The 13,631-nt window shown below is 32.2% G+C and overlaps 2 protein-coding genes across 2 annotated transcripts in view; one reads left to right on the forward strand and one right to left on the reverse strand.

Annotated features, from left to right (window-relative positions):
* Positions 1–6,305: 6,305 nt before the first annotated feature.
* Positions 6,306–8,866, reverse strand: LOC134710581 (complement C1q-like protein 3). The gene is made up of 3 exons (XM_063570956.1): positions 8,836–8,866; positions 7,775–7,828; positions 6,306–6,721 (listed from the first exon to the last, which is right to left on the reverse strand). Exons 1-3 carry the CDS (start codon positions 8,864–8,866, stop codon positions 6,306–6,308), a joined length of 501 nt encoding a protein of 166 aa, XP_063427026.1.
* A 1,469-nt stretch (positions 8,867–10,335) lies between these two features.
* LOC134710582 (zonadhesin-like) overlaps positions 10,336–13,631 on the forward strand; it is a 34,989-nt gene continuing 31,693 nt past the window's right edge. The window contains exons 1-3 of the mRNA XM_063570958.1: positions 10,336–10,348; positions 11,590–12,012; positions 13,198–13,266. Of these exons, the coding sequence (XP_063427028.1) occupies positions 10,336–10,348; positions 11,590–12,012; positions 13,198–13,266 (505 nt within the window). The remainder of the gene's footprint in view (positions 10,349–11,589; positions 12,013–13,197; positions 13,267–13,631) is intronic.

Consider the following 13,631-nt stretch of genomic DNA (forward strand, 5'->3'; position numbering starts at 1 on the left):
ATATATAAACTGTAAATTTAATTGAGAAAACTTACGGCGTTATCTAGCTATAATAAAACAATTTACCAAAAAAAAAAAAAGATATGACAGAACTCAACCAACAACAACTGATCTACAGGCTCCTGACTTGGGACAGTGACATAAAGAAGATGCGGGGCTAAGAATGTTTGTGAGTCTTCAACCCACCACTAACCTGTGTTACAGCACAACATAAAAACAAACTTATAAAAGTGTAAAAGTCAGTCGAAAAGAGCTGGGGCCTGTTTATCGAAACTGTCCTATAAAGATCGGTCCAAAGAATTTCTTCGGACAGAAATTAGAATAAAGTTAGGACCGACTTACGACATGTCTCAGCATGCACATCGAAGCTATCTTAAAATTATCTTAGCTAGGATGTCCTAACCGGCGGGGGTCAGCTGTCTTTAATATTGGCGTAAAAGAAAATAGCAACTTTAAAATAAAAATGTTGTATCAAATGTAATCAATAATCATAATTTATAAAAAGATTTATAGTTAGAAAATGAAAATAAATTTTAAATTAAAGGTAATAAAGAAATTTGAAAAAATGGCTGGACAGGAGTTTGGAGTAAAGAAAAGACAGGATGAGTCACTTTGCAAAGAGTGAAGAGGCATAGAGTGAAAAATAAAAAGAAAAGACAGAGATTAAAAAAGAAAATGCAGGATACAATTTTTTGACCCCCCCCCCCACTTCTATAAATCAAATTGTAGCTCCCTATAGTAAATGCAACCAATACAGGCCATATGTGTTTATAAAATAACCATTCTAAATTTATCCTAAAGATAGGACCATCCTAAGACCATCTTAAGACATCTCAATTGGTATTCTAAAGTTAGGACAATTCCTAGGATTTTCCTAAATTGCAACATGCTTGATAAACCCACTTAGGACTAAGATATGTCATACGTTGGTCTCAGGACACGTCCTTATCCTAAGACTGCTTCGATAAACAGCCCCTGGTCTCATCCGATCGATACAAAGCAGAAAAACATCTAACAAAAACACAGACCGAACGTGACAGGTTATCCATACATCCCTTACTTAAAATAAAAAGACACAAAGTACAGATCCGAGACCACTCGCACTAACAACTAGTTCAGACCAATAACAACTAACAAAAAAAATCATATATAGGACTAAAATATCAATCGGTACACATCCATCATCCAATGGATTTAGTGTAAGGACGTCACTTACAGTCGGGGGAAAAATATGACCTTGTGCAATTCCAAAATTCAGGTATAGACAGACTGTAGTACCATGAATGTTCATGTGTGGTACCTCTTCGAAATCACAACCTAACAGTAGTCATTTATTTAGCTAATACAATATGGAGATTTTTTTTTTCTACTAGTGTACATTATTTTTTATCCACCGGTCTTTCGCGTGATTACCTATGACCTTGTCATCACAATTTAGTCTTTGAAAACAATAGATATGTTTTGCCAAGTACGAATGGTACATTTTCAAGCTGTTTAAAAGTACACAGAGGGTTTGGATACTAGGACACATATCTTTTAAAACAGCAAAAAGAGATAGATTTTCTTAAAAATGAATTTAGCTCATAAATATGACTTAAGAATAAGCAAGGTATGATGGCTAACGAGACAAATATCCAATCATTGTCTGAACGCAGTCGGGAAGGGTCTGAATAGTTCGGCGAAGCACCCCGACAATAAGGTGCGTCCTGTAACATTCGGGGGAACTCAGCCGATTTTTTTCTAGTCGGATTACAATCGTGTCCATGTCGTGACATATTCTGTTGTATCGGATCAAAATCCTAACAATGTTCTGTGTATTGTGGTCGGTGATGATCTGGAGAAATTTTTCATTGCTGTTTTTCTGCCGATTGAGTCCAGATTGCATCCAGATCTTGTCGATTATGAACCGTTTTTGCCGAAACCGTTCCGGAACGGAAACGATCACTGTACGGAGGTTGATCCCGAGTATGCCGACAGTTTTCGAACGGATAACTTCCGACAGCGTCGGTTCCCTGTCTTGTCACTGTCTGATCTCTGTCGGATTACATTCGATAGAATCGGGATGCAGTAGTGACAGACTCGGCCAAATTTTACCAGGCGAAATATACAAATTGGATTAGAAGCTGATTGAGAACGGGATTATCGGGATAAATTCGCTTGGAAACGGTTGAATATCGACGCTTTCTGAACAATATCTGATTGTTGTCGTGATTAAATTATTTGTTTTACAAATTTTGATTAAAGTTTGAGTTTCCATCCACGATTCACAGGATCTTGATCAGACTTATGACAAATTTTAATCGGGAATGGTCCTGTCAAGGACGGCAGTAAAAATCGTGAATGTGTGACCCCAGCTAAAGTAAGATTCTTTTTTACTTGTTAATATGGGGAGCCATCTAAATAGTTATAAGGAGACGTTTTATTAAAATACACCCAAAATAATTTCTGAAATGAACGCCAGTTAGAGACAAATTGTTAGTGCAGTCTATTCTATCTGTACTTTAGATTATAAAAAAAAACTCGGCAATAAAATAATTCAATAATTGATTTTAAAATCTATTTCCCGCAAACTACAAAATAACAAAATACGTAAAATATCAGTGAAAAGTAGGTTCTTTCATTAACACGCCTCTATTTTGTTATATTGATGCAATTATGAAAATAACAATAGATGCTCACTGTGGCAGCTTGTTTATGGACAATGCTTATTTGTATTTAATCATTAAACTGTTTGCAGAGAGATTAGCCATACTTTGCAACATGGTTCTGTTTACCCAAAAGTGTTGTTCGATAAAACAGTTTGTTCCTCATTGATCCGCCCAGCATTTAAAAAAAACTCTTTTCATGGTAATAGTACATGTATGAACTTAACACAGTTTTCTCCGCTAGCCTTCATAATTGTTTTTTAATTTGAAATACATATTTTTGTAATTTGAGGACTGAAAATCTGTTTTTTTTTATTTGTTTTATTTTTTTAATTGTTAAGTTGAATTCAGTTGATCTTCTTCTTATTTGAAAAGATAACAGTTTCAGATGTCAAGATATATTGCAAAATTTAAATACAGTTCGAAAATAAATGAATACGTACAACTTTTTTCTTCGAAGAGAATTATTTATATGCTTCTAATTATATACTATATCTGCAGCTCTTGTGTTAACACTATTTTTATTTGAATGTTTCGTATTGTCCATAATTAGCTCGGTAGATTCTTATAGTAACCAGCATCGATTGAATGTTATTGAAGATGACACGATACTCACCCCTTCCTTCGATTATCGGAACTGGAATTCGCATTGCAACAAAGAAGCAACGTATACTAGTATGTATAAGTCTGATGAGAACAATTTTTTGAGACAATTTTGAACAGAAATAATATACAAATATATCATGCTTACAAGGGGTATTTGCCAAAAATACCAGTTGAGAGGTACAAATTTCCTTAGCCGATAGGCGAGGGAAATTTGATTACCTCGAAACCGGTATTTTTGGCAAATACCCCTTGTAAGCATGATATAATTGTTTAATTCCACCGAATGTTCCACCTAAGTGAGTTTATTGTAATCAAGTATCATATGGAATTTCTACTTGGATGTATATTGTTTGTATACACTGCAGCTGTGATATTTGCGCAGTCAAATTGCATTGACCGTATAATCATTTCTTATCATATTTTTATGTATAGTCACTAGCTGACATTTTTATGATAATATGCTGGTTCTCGGCTGACTACTTCACTTAGTTCATCAGTTTGAGTGAAACGTAATACAAGTGGATTCCAGTTTTATGTGACCGGTTGACAATTCATTTTCGTTGAGTTTTATTTATGACGTCATAGTACATGTTCGCGGAATTTTTACGTCATTCAATAATGATGCTTTTTATCCTTAATATTTCATCTGGAACCGTATATTTAGAATGACCATGAATTTATCAAATTAGAATAGAAATAATTCATTGAGTTATTTTTAGACATGGTATTCCCCTTCTGCCATGGTATTTGCTAGGGTATTGCCCATCTGCCATGGTATTTGCTAGCAAATACCCCGGCTCATGGAATTCCCTAATGACAAATACCCCGGCAGAGAAAAGAAAATCTCAATTCATAGAAATTAGTAAAAAATACCATGGTTCTCATCCAAATAAAAATACAGCATTATTACATAAGGTGGAATTATACTTTAAACAAACCTGGATAATCCAGTCGTTGCATTACGCTCCCTATCGATCACTACATTAACATTAACGTTGAAAGGTGGAGAGAATCGGATATGGTAAGGGCTTGAATTATTCGAGTTAACTTTAAACAAGATGAATACATCTATTCCGGTAATAAAATTGATGTCAAGCCAAAAAGAGATTGTTTTTTATGCATCAGGAAAATCGGCTTTTTGCTTCAACGTGTTTAACTCCTTTTAAATCAAACTGCCATTGAATAAAATAATGTTAGGTTCGTTATATCAATTTTACTATCAGTTATAAAATTAAATGAAAATCGTCATGGACATCGCCAAACAGACATCTACATGTAATGACATGCTTACTGTTCCGCTTGTTTCAATTGTCAAGTTCATGTATTTTCACAAAGCTATATCAATATTGATAGAAAATATGAAAGTTCGATGAGCTATATCTCTGACAGTGCTTGTTCGAGTGGCTTTTTCTTTTTACAATACCTATTTCCTATTTTTTCTTTAATGTAGTTGTTGCTTCAGTTCAACTCTTGCAACTGAATTTCTGGTAATATATATAAGTTCATAGGTTAGATTAAAAGTCGTTACAACCAAATGCAGTGTAATAATTGATTAATAGTAACTAGTCCTATGCAAGGACAAATTATCTTTTGAAAATTCACAGATATGTGAAGAAACAATTGTTTTGTTGGTCCATAAAGTATTGCTTTGTTTTCCAACAGCAAGTTATTGTGTACTTGTTATATGGATATTTTTATCTATAGTCATTACCATTCTCATGATATTAAAGACATTAAACTGACAAATTAATTTACATTGCATATAACATATACAATATCAGCCAAAAATTTATTTTATATTTTCTAAACTTCACTTATCTATCAAATAAATACTGTTAGAAAATAAGAAGACGTTAACAACCTTAAGTAACCATTCGGCTTTTAACAATTAGCAAAACCAATCACACATAGCAACCTATAAAGGGCCTTTACATAACGTAATCTAAAACAATTCAGACAAGAAAACCAACGGCCTGCACATATGACAATATTTTCATAATAATGAAAACAACATTTAGATGTTTACTTATACACTATCTTTAGGTTAGAAGTTGATTGATCAAACTTCTGTACAATTAGGTACACAGAATCACATGTCAATCACATGATATGAACTTTTTTTTTTTTTATTTCACTGCATTTGCTGACAATTAAAACTTGATATTGAAGCAATTAGATAAAATGCTTCACAAGTTGATATGTTTCAAGAGATGTATTAAAACTGCAAATTGGTAAAGTAATTAAACAATTTATATTTTGAAATGTCAGACGCTTACCAATTTGACCAGTAAAACATAGACTTTCATTAAAATTGAATTTAATGTTGCTAAGTTTTTTAGTTTTTTATGTGGTGGTGTTTTGTTTAATGTTGTTCGTCTTTTATGCCCTACCTATGTATAACTAGGGGTATTACGTTTTTCGGTTTGTGCGTCCGTCCGTCCGTTCGTTTGACGGTCTGTCTCGCTTCAGTTTAATGTTTTTGGTCAAGGTAGTTTTTTTTTTTATTAAGTTGAAGTCCAATCATCTTGAAACTTAGTACACATGTTCCCTTTGACATAATCTTTCTAATTGTAATGCCAAATAAGACCCATTTTTACTGTCCACTGAACATTGAAAATGATAGTGCGAATGGGACATTCTTGTACTATGGACCCATTCTAGTTTTCCCTTTTTTTGCCATGACATCGTCAGTTTGTTTTCGACTTTGTAATTTGGAACATTCCTCCGGTATCTTATGCCCCTCTTTAAAAAAAAACAGTATAATTTCTTTTATTGTGCTATCAGAAAGCTAGAAAATTAACTATATATTTTACCATCTCTGTGAACTCTATAGCTACCATGGGACTTAACTGGAACGTTAATTAAATCTGAAATGAAGGTGGGTTAGTGTTGCTCAGTCTTTAGTTTTCTTTCATGTATTTTGAATACTGTTGGGTTGTGTTTTTGCCATTTCATTTAAGTTAGACTAAGTTTTCGATTTTGAACATCTCTTTGATATTTTTCGCCCATCTTTTCAAATTAAAAAAGAGCAAAACACTAACATTTTAATTGCTTTTATTGTGCTATGAGATAGCCAGAAAATGAGCTATACAAGTAACTACCACTATGAACTATATAACTACCATGTGACTTAACTGCAACTTGGTCTCCTTTCTTCAGATTTAGTATAATATTGTTTGTACCTGTCTCATGTCTAGAACCTGACAGCCATGTGCTTTGTTGCATGTTGTTATTATGAGAAAGGTAGACAACCAGTCCTTTTCCATCACCAGTCAGGACTGTATAAGAAAACTGATAAACTCCCGCAACAGGTGCAGTAAAAATACCAGTGGTTGGATTGTAGCCATTTCGTATATTGGTGACAATTTTGTCAAACTTGATAGCATCATTGGATCCAAGGGATTGTGCTTTAGACAGCATTGATGAAAAGGCTGGGACCTTGGTCCTACCCAGACACTGACAGACATTATCTAAAATAAAAAGAAAACAATAGTTATGTATTGCACATTGGAAATTATCAACATTGCTTAAATTATTAACCTTTTAAAGAAGAAGAATATTTTCGTGAATATTAATATTAAGGCTCTCATTCATATATGCCACTTCTATAGAACTATGGTTGATAAAAAAAAATTGGAGACAGATTTGCAATTAAATGGTTATACTGTTTTTTCTATAAAGAAAACTTGCTTATTAATCGTATTATACAAAATATTTTAACAAATAACATTTTTTTTGGTTTTAAAATCATTTTTTTTTTTTAAATGAACCATTTAAGGGGAGATAACTCTTTTAGTACAAAATTTAGACTGGGCTAATATGGAAATTTTTTATTTTTACTTGTAGCAAGATTACAAGACACCGAACAGAATTTTTATTATGCACTCTAATATGTTTTTTCATGAACTAACCAAATTTTGGCAATTTTCAACGACTCACTGCCACAGGGACTCGGTTAGCAGATTAAAATTTTGTAAATCAATGTTTTTAATTTATTTTTCATTATTTGCTGTCTATTTGCATTACTATATTAACGTTTTTAAAGTTGCCATCACTATTTCTTTGTTTTCTGGCAATGTGCAGTTTACTATCCATATCCTTATACTGAAAAAACCTATAATGAAAAATAAATTAAAAACATTGATTTACAAAATTTTAATCTGCTAACCGAGTCCCTGTGCTCACTGCTTGAAAAATAGCACGGTGACCCATACTTTTTATTTAATTTTTGAAAAGAGCATAGTAAAATCTTCATTTTGGCAAATTATATAAAATTCTGTCTCAAAAAATATATACTTGTGGTCTACCTTAAAGGATTGTGATTTATAAATGATAGTATATAAATTACGAAACGAAATAAGCAAACGAATTTGAAATATCCACGTCCTTGTTTTTGAGAAATAAGTCTTCGAAAACTTGTCTGGAAATTATTCTGTATGAATCCCAATTGTATGCATTTTTACTGCGCGTAAATAGTACAATTGCATTAAAATCTATATGATTTTTTAACGTATGAAACTTACTTTGACCTTTATGCTTCATTGCCATTTCTAGCAGATCACCAAGGAGAGAACACTCTGAAAATAGCAATTATCATAAAACTTATAAATACAAGCAGATATTCACTTGTAAGAATGCTAAAGGCGTTTTTTTGCTTTTGACATAATCCAAAGTATAAGTGGTTTTTTTTTTATATAGTAATAGAAAGCATATTTTTGTTTTTTAAAGAACAGAAATTTGAATTTGAAGCAAAAGCATGCATTCAGCCAAATGACGATGTAAGATAACACTATCGTTAGAACGCAGAAAACAAAGAGTACATGAATTTAGTTGTTGAAAATGAATTATATAAACAATGGCGGCAGACACGGATTAAAATATAATTTCGAATCAAGGTTGTCAGCTGTCCGAACTTGTACCCATATTTCTGTATTGAGTGCCGAGTTAATGAGCATCTATACTTACTTGAAAATTGGAACATACAGTGCAACGAGTTATTTTTCTGTCTCGTACAAATGTGAATGAATTGATCATCATGAACTAAAGCAATATATTTCTTTCTAGATCTAGAGCCAGTTTAAATTTACCAATAAAACTTTTAAAAAAAAGGTCGGACGGAATTAATGAGACAGAATACAAAACTACAAAACAAAAATGAAATTAAGGGCTAGATGTGCGATCAATATAGCAACAAAATGGAATAATATACAAAAAGACAATTTCAATTTACAAACAGCAGGGATGGGTTAAGTTGTTTTTTCAAACGATTTAACATCATGTTACTCATGTGGCACCCTGCTTCGAACGATTTATACATCAGACCAAAACAGTACCATCGTATAACAGTACTACGTTGCTCCAACAGTAATCCACCAAAGGCTGTATTATTCTAACAATAGACCATTGCTTGAACTATGTATATACAGTATTCAACAATACAACGTTGGACCATCATAACGTGCAATATGTACTTAATATACTTTACGACGACAATGTTTAAAAACAATTTGGTTCAGATGATGTCTTGGTAGTTTTATATAAAAAAAATTTTTTTATAAGATACAAAATATATAGTTTTACTTACCTAATTTTGTGTCACATGACCCCATAGCCATTTCTGAAAATAACAGCATTGTAAGAACGATGGTGCAGCATGTAAGCTTCATCTCAATTGTGACTGAGGACAAACTTAACTGAATGTTCCTGTGCTATGGCATTTTTATACAGTGGTAGTAATAATGGAATTGCCTGACTTTATCAAAACATTCCATCAAATGAAATTGATATGTATAATGAGTTTTTATCACGCACTATAAAATGACAGCAATATTAGATATAACAAGATGTGATATGAGTGCCGATTAGAAAACTCTCAATCCAAGCATCCAAGTCACAATTTGTAAAAAGTAAACTATAGTAGGTCACAAACTGCAACACGGAGCCTTGGCTCATACTAAACGGCAAGCTATAAAGAAAAAGCAAACCATTATATGTCAAAGTACGGCCTTCAATAATAATCTTATTAGGACTTGATTTTTTTCTGCTGAAAAAAGTTGTTTACCTTTTTTGCACACACTGTCCTGTAATACATAGATTGGTATATGTATCCCTTGCAACATCAACATGTCCATTAGGTAGGGTTCATTTGAGCTCGACCTCATTTTATGGTTCAATGCTCAAAGTTAAAGTTTTGTGATAAGGTCCAATTTTACCTAGGTCTACTATACGTGGTGTATGAATTTGAAGTGAACAAAAAAGTAAAATAACAAAATTACCAAACCTAAAGCATACTAATATTCAAATCGTAAAGACCCTTGTCCATTCAGAAAAATCAAAAGCTTAAATACATCAAATTTAAACGAATGGAAAGCAACTCTCGTATTCCTGACATGGTACATGCATTTCCTTATGAAGAAAATTGTAAATTAAACAATTAATATACCAATGGTGAAAAGTTTTGTGGTATAATATGTTACAGTAGTATATGGCAAGGTATTTATACATTCCTAACAACACAAAAAAACACAAAATACAGGTCTGAGTGAACTCGCAGTACTTGGTAGCTAGTTCAAAGCCAATAACGGCTTATAGAAAATAACGTATCTAAGGCTGTAAACAAAGTCTTTCAATCTGAGAAAAAGAAATACGATGCATCTTAAAAAGTACACAAAAAGGACGTATTTCCTAATAAAACTTGTGGTTACAAGTAAGTAAAAGTGGAGAACAGTTGCTACATTTTCCTATTTGTTTTTATAAATCAATTAAAAATCATCATTGTTCATGTCATTTATCCCCAATACTTCATCTTTATTTCATTGTTTGAAAAAGGACAACTGTTACATCCAATATTTACTTTCACTAAATAAAAGAAAGATACTTTTCTGTCGTTTTATGTTATAATTAAACATTTATTAATATTCTGAACAACAGCTTCATATATAAAACTACTAATTATTAATTATACTCTACAGTCCATTCAAGCAGCACGATGAGACTGACTGTCATTTTTCTGATAATTTTTTGTCTTATTTTGCTGCATGGAGAAGGTAGGTACATTTTACTAATGTTTTGCCTATTTTACAGAATGCAGAAAGAAGGTAGATATATGGTGTAAAAAGTTTTGTACTTTTTATGTTATCTTTAAGACTGTAAATGCTCGTTTTTTTATGCACTGCATGATCTCATTTATATGAAGAAAATAAGTGTATGGTATTCGCGATCTCTATGGATTTAATCAACATTAAGACGGTAAAATTTGGTACCTAAGGTCTTGATGGTTTAATATAAAAATAAGGAGATGTGGTATGATTGCCAATGAGATAACAATCTAACAAAGTTCGAAGTAGATGTAATCAATTATAAGAGCCGTACGACCTCAAACAATGAGAAATATAGTCGGCTAGTCAATCTGTGGAAGGTAAGTGTACAGTTCTGAGGTTCTTTTTTTTAATTGTTTTTAAGAACTGAAGGTACATGTGGCTTAATCTAATTAAAAAGCGCAAGTTTACGAAATTAATGATACACGTGGTTTAGTTAACTTTAAAGGGCAAATTTACAGAACAAATGGTACACGTGGTTAATGTCATCTTTTCTTATCTTGACAGTTTATGTAATTGTTTTAAGTGGATTTTAGTTTTTTTATGGCAGATTTCAAATTGTTTCTGATAAATTAATTCACGTATTACTCTTGGAAGAGATCCGTTTGTGCCAAAAATGCGTCCTTTTGCGCCACAACTTTTTTCTCCAATGCTACGTTTGCGCCACCTGTTTTAAAATTACATGGTTTCATTTGCGCCAGAAATAAAACTTACGATTGCGCCAATTAGAATAAAAAAAAATAGACATTAGATGTGGTATGATTGTCAATGAGACAACTATCCTCAGGACCAAATGACGTAGAATGCAACACCTATAGACGGCATCCATCAATGAGCAAAACCTATTTGGGATCATATGTTTTTTTGTTTCATAGTGTAAAGGTCTGAAAGTAGATCCGTATTTAAGTAATTGTATGACAGTGTATTCGTTTTTATAGGGTTTTTTTTATGTTTCTGAATAGTTTATCATAACACCTCACTCATTTGATTTTAAAAGCTAACTATAGCTTTTGTTTGTGTAGTTGATTCTAAAAATATTGATTCAAAATAAAACTTGAAATAGAATCTGTCTTTTTCTGCGTATTATTTTTGTTTGTTTATTCTATTAGACAGCGAAGCAAAGAAGAAGCGTTCCAAAAAGAAATATGTTTCAAAGCAAAATAATTCAAAAGATACAAAAATAACCCAGAAAGGATATTCAAAACAGAAAGGTTATTCAAAACAGAAAGGTTATTCAAAAGAAAATAAATCGAAGAAACGTAGCTATAAAGAAAAAAAATCTCCGATAAGAAAGGAAACCAAACAAAGAAACACCATTCCAAAGAAAAATACTGTCCAAAAGAGCGAATATATTCCAAAAGATAGCAATCTCATTGAAAAGATTTCTAACAAAACACCTCCAAAGAAATATAACTCGAAACAAATAAAACCTCAGAAAGGAAAGTATTCTAAAAAGAAGCATTCAAAAGAACGTTATTCAAAAGAAAAGAAATATCCGAAGAAAAGTTATTCAAAGAAAGAAACATCTAAGGAACGTTACTCCAAAAAGAACCATTCTAAGGAGCGAACACCAAAAGAAAAATATCATCCAAAGAAACGAAATTATAAAGAAAAGGGCACTCCGAAAAGACACAACTCTACAGAAAAGAAATCTTCGGAATTATGTAAGTATATTAGATAATCGCTATATGATATTAAAACGTCTTTTTTTCTGAATAACTATATGATTTGAATACTTATTTTTTAAGTTAGCTTTCACGAACATCATTATCTGACTAAAGAAGTAATGTATAGAGACATGATCGCAATACAGTCGCGGTTGCAAGCTTTGCACGCTATAATGGACTGTCTCTTGTGGAGAGTTTTTCCATTGGCAATCACATACCACATCTTATTTTTATATGTAAAAATCAGATACAAGTCACATTCTTGAAAAGGGACCGGGAATGTGGTTTACGAAATAAAGAACATATCCGCTACAATATGTGAAACAGATATATCATAACGGTCAACCAACTCGTGATGGCGTCCGTAACATTTAGAATTTACCAACCGACAATCAAAAATTGCAGTTCAAAGAACAGAGACACCCTATTATCATGTTATATGAAATAAGAGATAAAAAATAGGAACAACAAGAATGTGTCCCCAGTACACGGATGCCCCATCCGCACTATCATTTTCTATGTTTAGTGGACCGTGAAAATGGGGGAATATCTCTATGGCATTAAAATTAGAAAGATAATATCAAAGGGAACGTGAGGACTAAGTTTCACGTTGATTGGACTTCAACTTCATCAAAAACTACCTCGACCAAAAACTTTTAACCTGAAGCGGAACACACGGACGAACGGACGGATGGAAAAATGAACGGACGAACGAACGAACGAACGGACAAACGCTCAGACCAGAAAAAATAATGCCCAAAAATGGGGCATAAAAACAAAAACATACACATGGAAATACTAGCATGGTATTGTACAAAAGACTTCATAAACTGAAACGCATAGAAATGACGATGTTTACGCAATCATGAAAAAAAATCAAACGCTTCTAAAATAATGTGATTTGATATATCCATATGAACATTGGCCAACCAAAACAGAGATATATATTAATAACCCTTTTTACCCCCAGGTTTTGATGGAGTCTGTGTTGTTCAGACTTTTATTATCTATAATGTGTTTTGTATTCTGTTGTTTGTCTTTTACCGAAATTCGTTTTTTAAATATGGCGTCGTCAGTTTGTTTTCCACTTATAAGTTTAATTGTCTCTTTGATGTCGTTCGCCTCTCTAATATTAAACTATCCATCATTTACTTAGTGACGCATTTATATATGTCTTTGCAGCGGACACACCAGAGAAGATAAAAATATTAAGGCAGAAAAATAAGCCTAAACAAATAAATAAGAAAAAAGGTGAGTCATATGCTTTTGAATTTTTGAAACCAAATAATTTCTTTTATTATCTAAATTAGTGTTAGCTAACTAAAATTGAAACAATAAGTGCAAAAAATACTAAAATCGAGAAAATTTCATTAAAAAAACAGCTAAATAAGAAGCGTTTTTTTGTGTTTTAAAATATAGATTTTTTTCTAGAAATCAAACCAAAGAAGAAACCAAGGAAGAAAAACAAAAAAGGTAAGATACTAATAACTGACAAGTTTAAAAAGATTATGTCTACCGTTGAAAATCTCCTTGGTCTCGGATCCAAATTTACTCGAGCAAAACTCATCTTATTTCATGCTAGTTTGATATATTGGATTTGTAGTTTCCTAAAATTG

This window comes from Mytilus trossulus, chromosome 3 (genome assembly GCF_036588685.1).
Source record: "Mytilus trossulus isolate FHL-02 chromosome 3, PNRI_Mtr1.1.1.hap1, whole genome shotgun sequence".
Lineage (NCBI taxonomy): Eukaryota > Metazoa > Mollusca > Bivalvia > Mytilida > Mytilidae > Mytilus > Mytilus trossulus.

What these genes read in the sequence shown, in the direction of transcription:
- LOC134710581 (XM_063570956.1), bottom strand. Translation starts at nt 8,866, where the DNA reads ATGGCTATGGGGTCATGTGACACAAAATTAG. An exon ending in GTCATGTGACACAAAATTAG is followed by an intron (nt 7,829 to 8,835) that starts GTAAGTAAAACT and finishes TGCTATTTTCAG; the next exon opens with AGTGTTCTCTCCTTGGTGAT. An exon ending in AATGAAGCATAAAGGTCAAA is followed by an intron (nt 6,722 to 7,774) that starts GTAAGTTTCATA and finishes TTTTTATTTTAG; the next exon opens with ATAATGTCTGTCAGTGTCTG.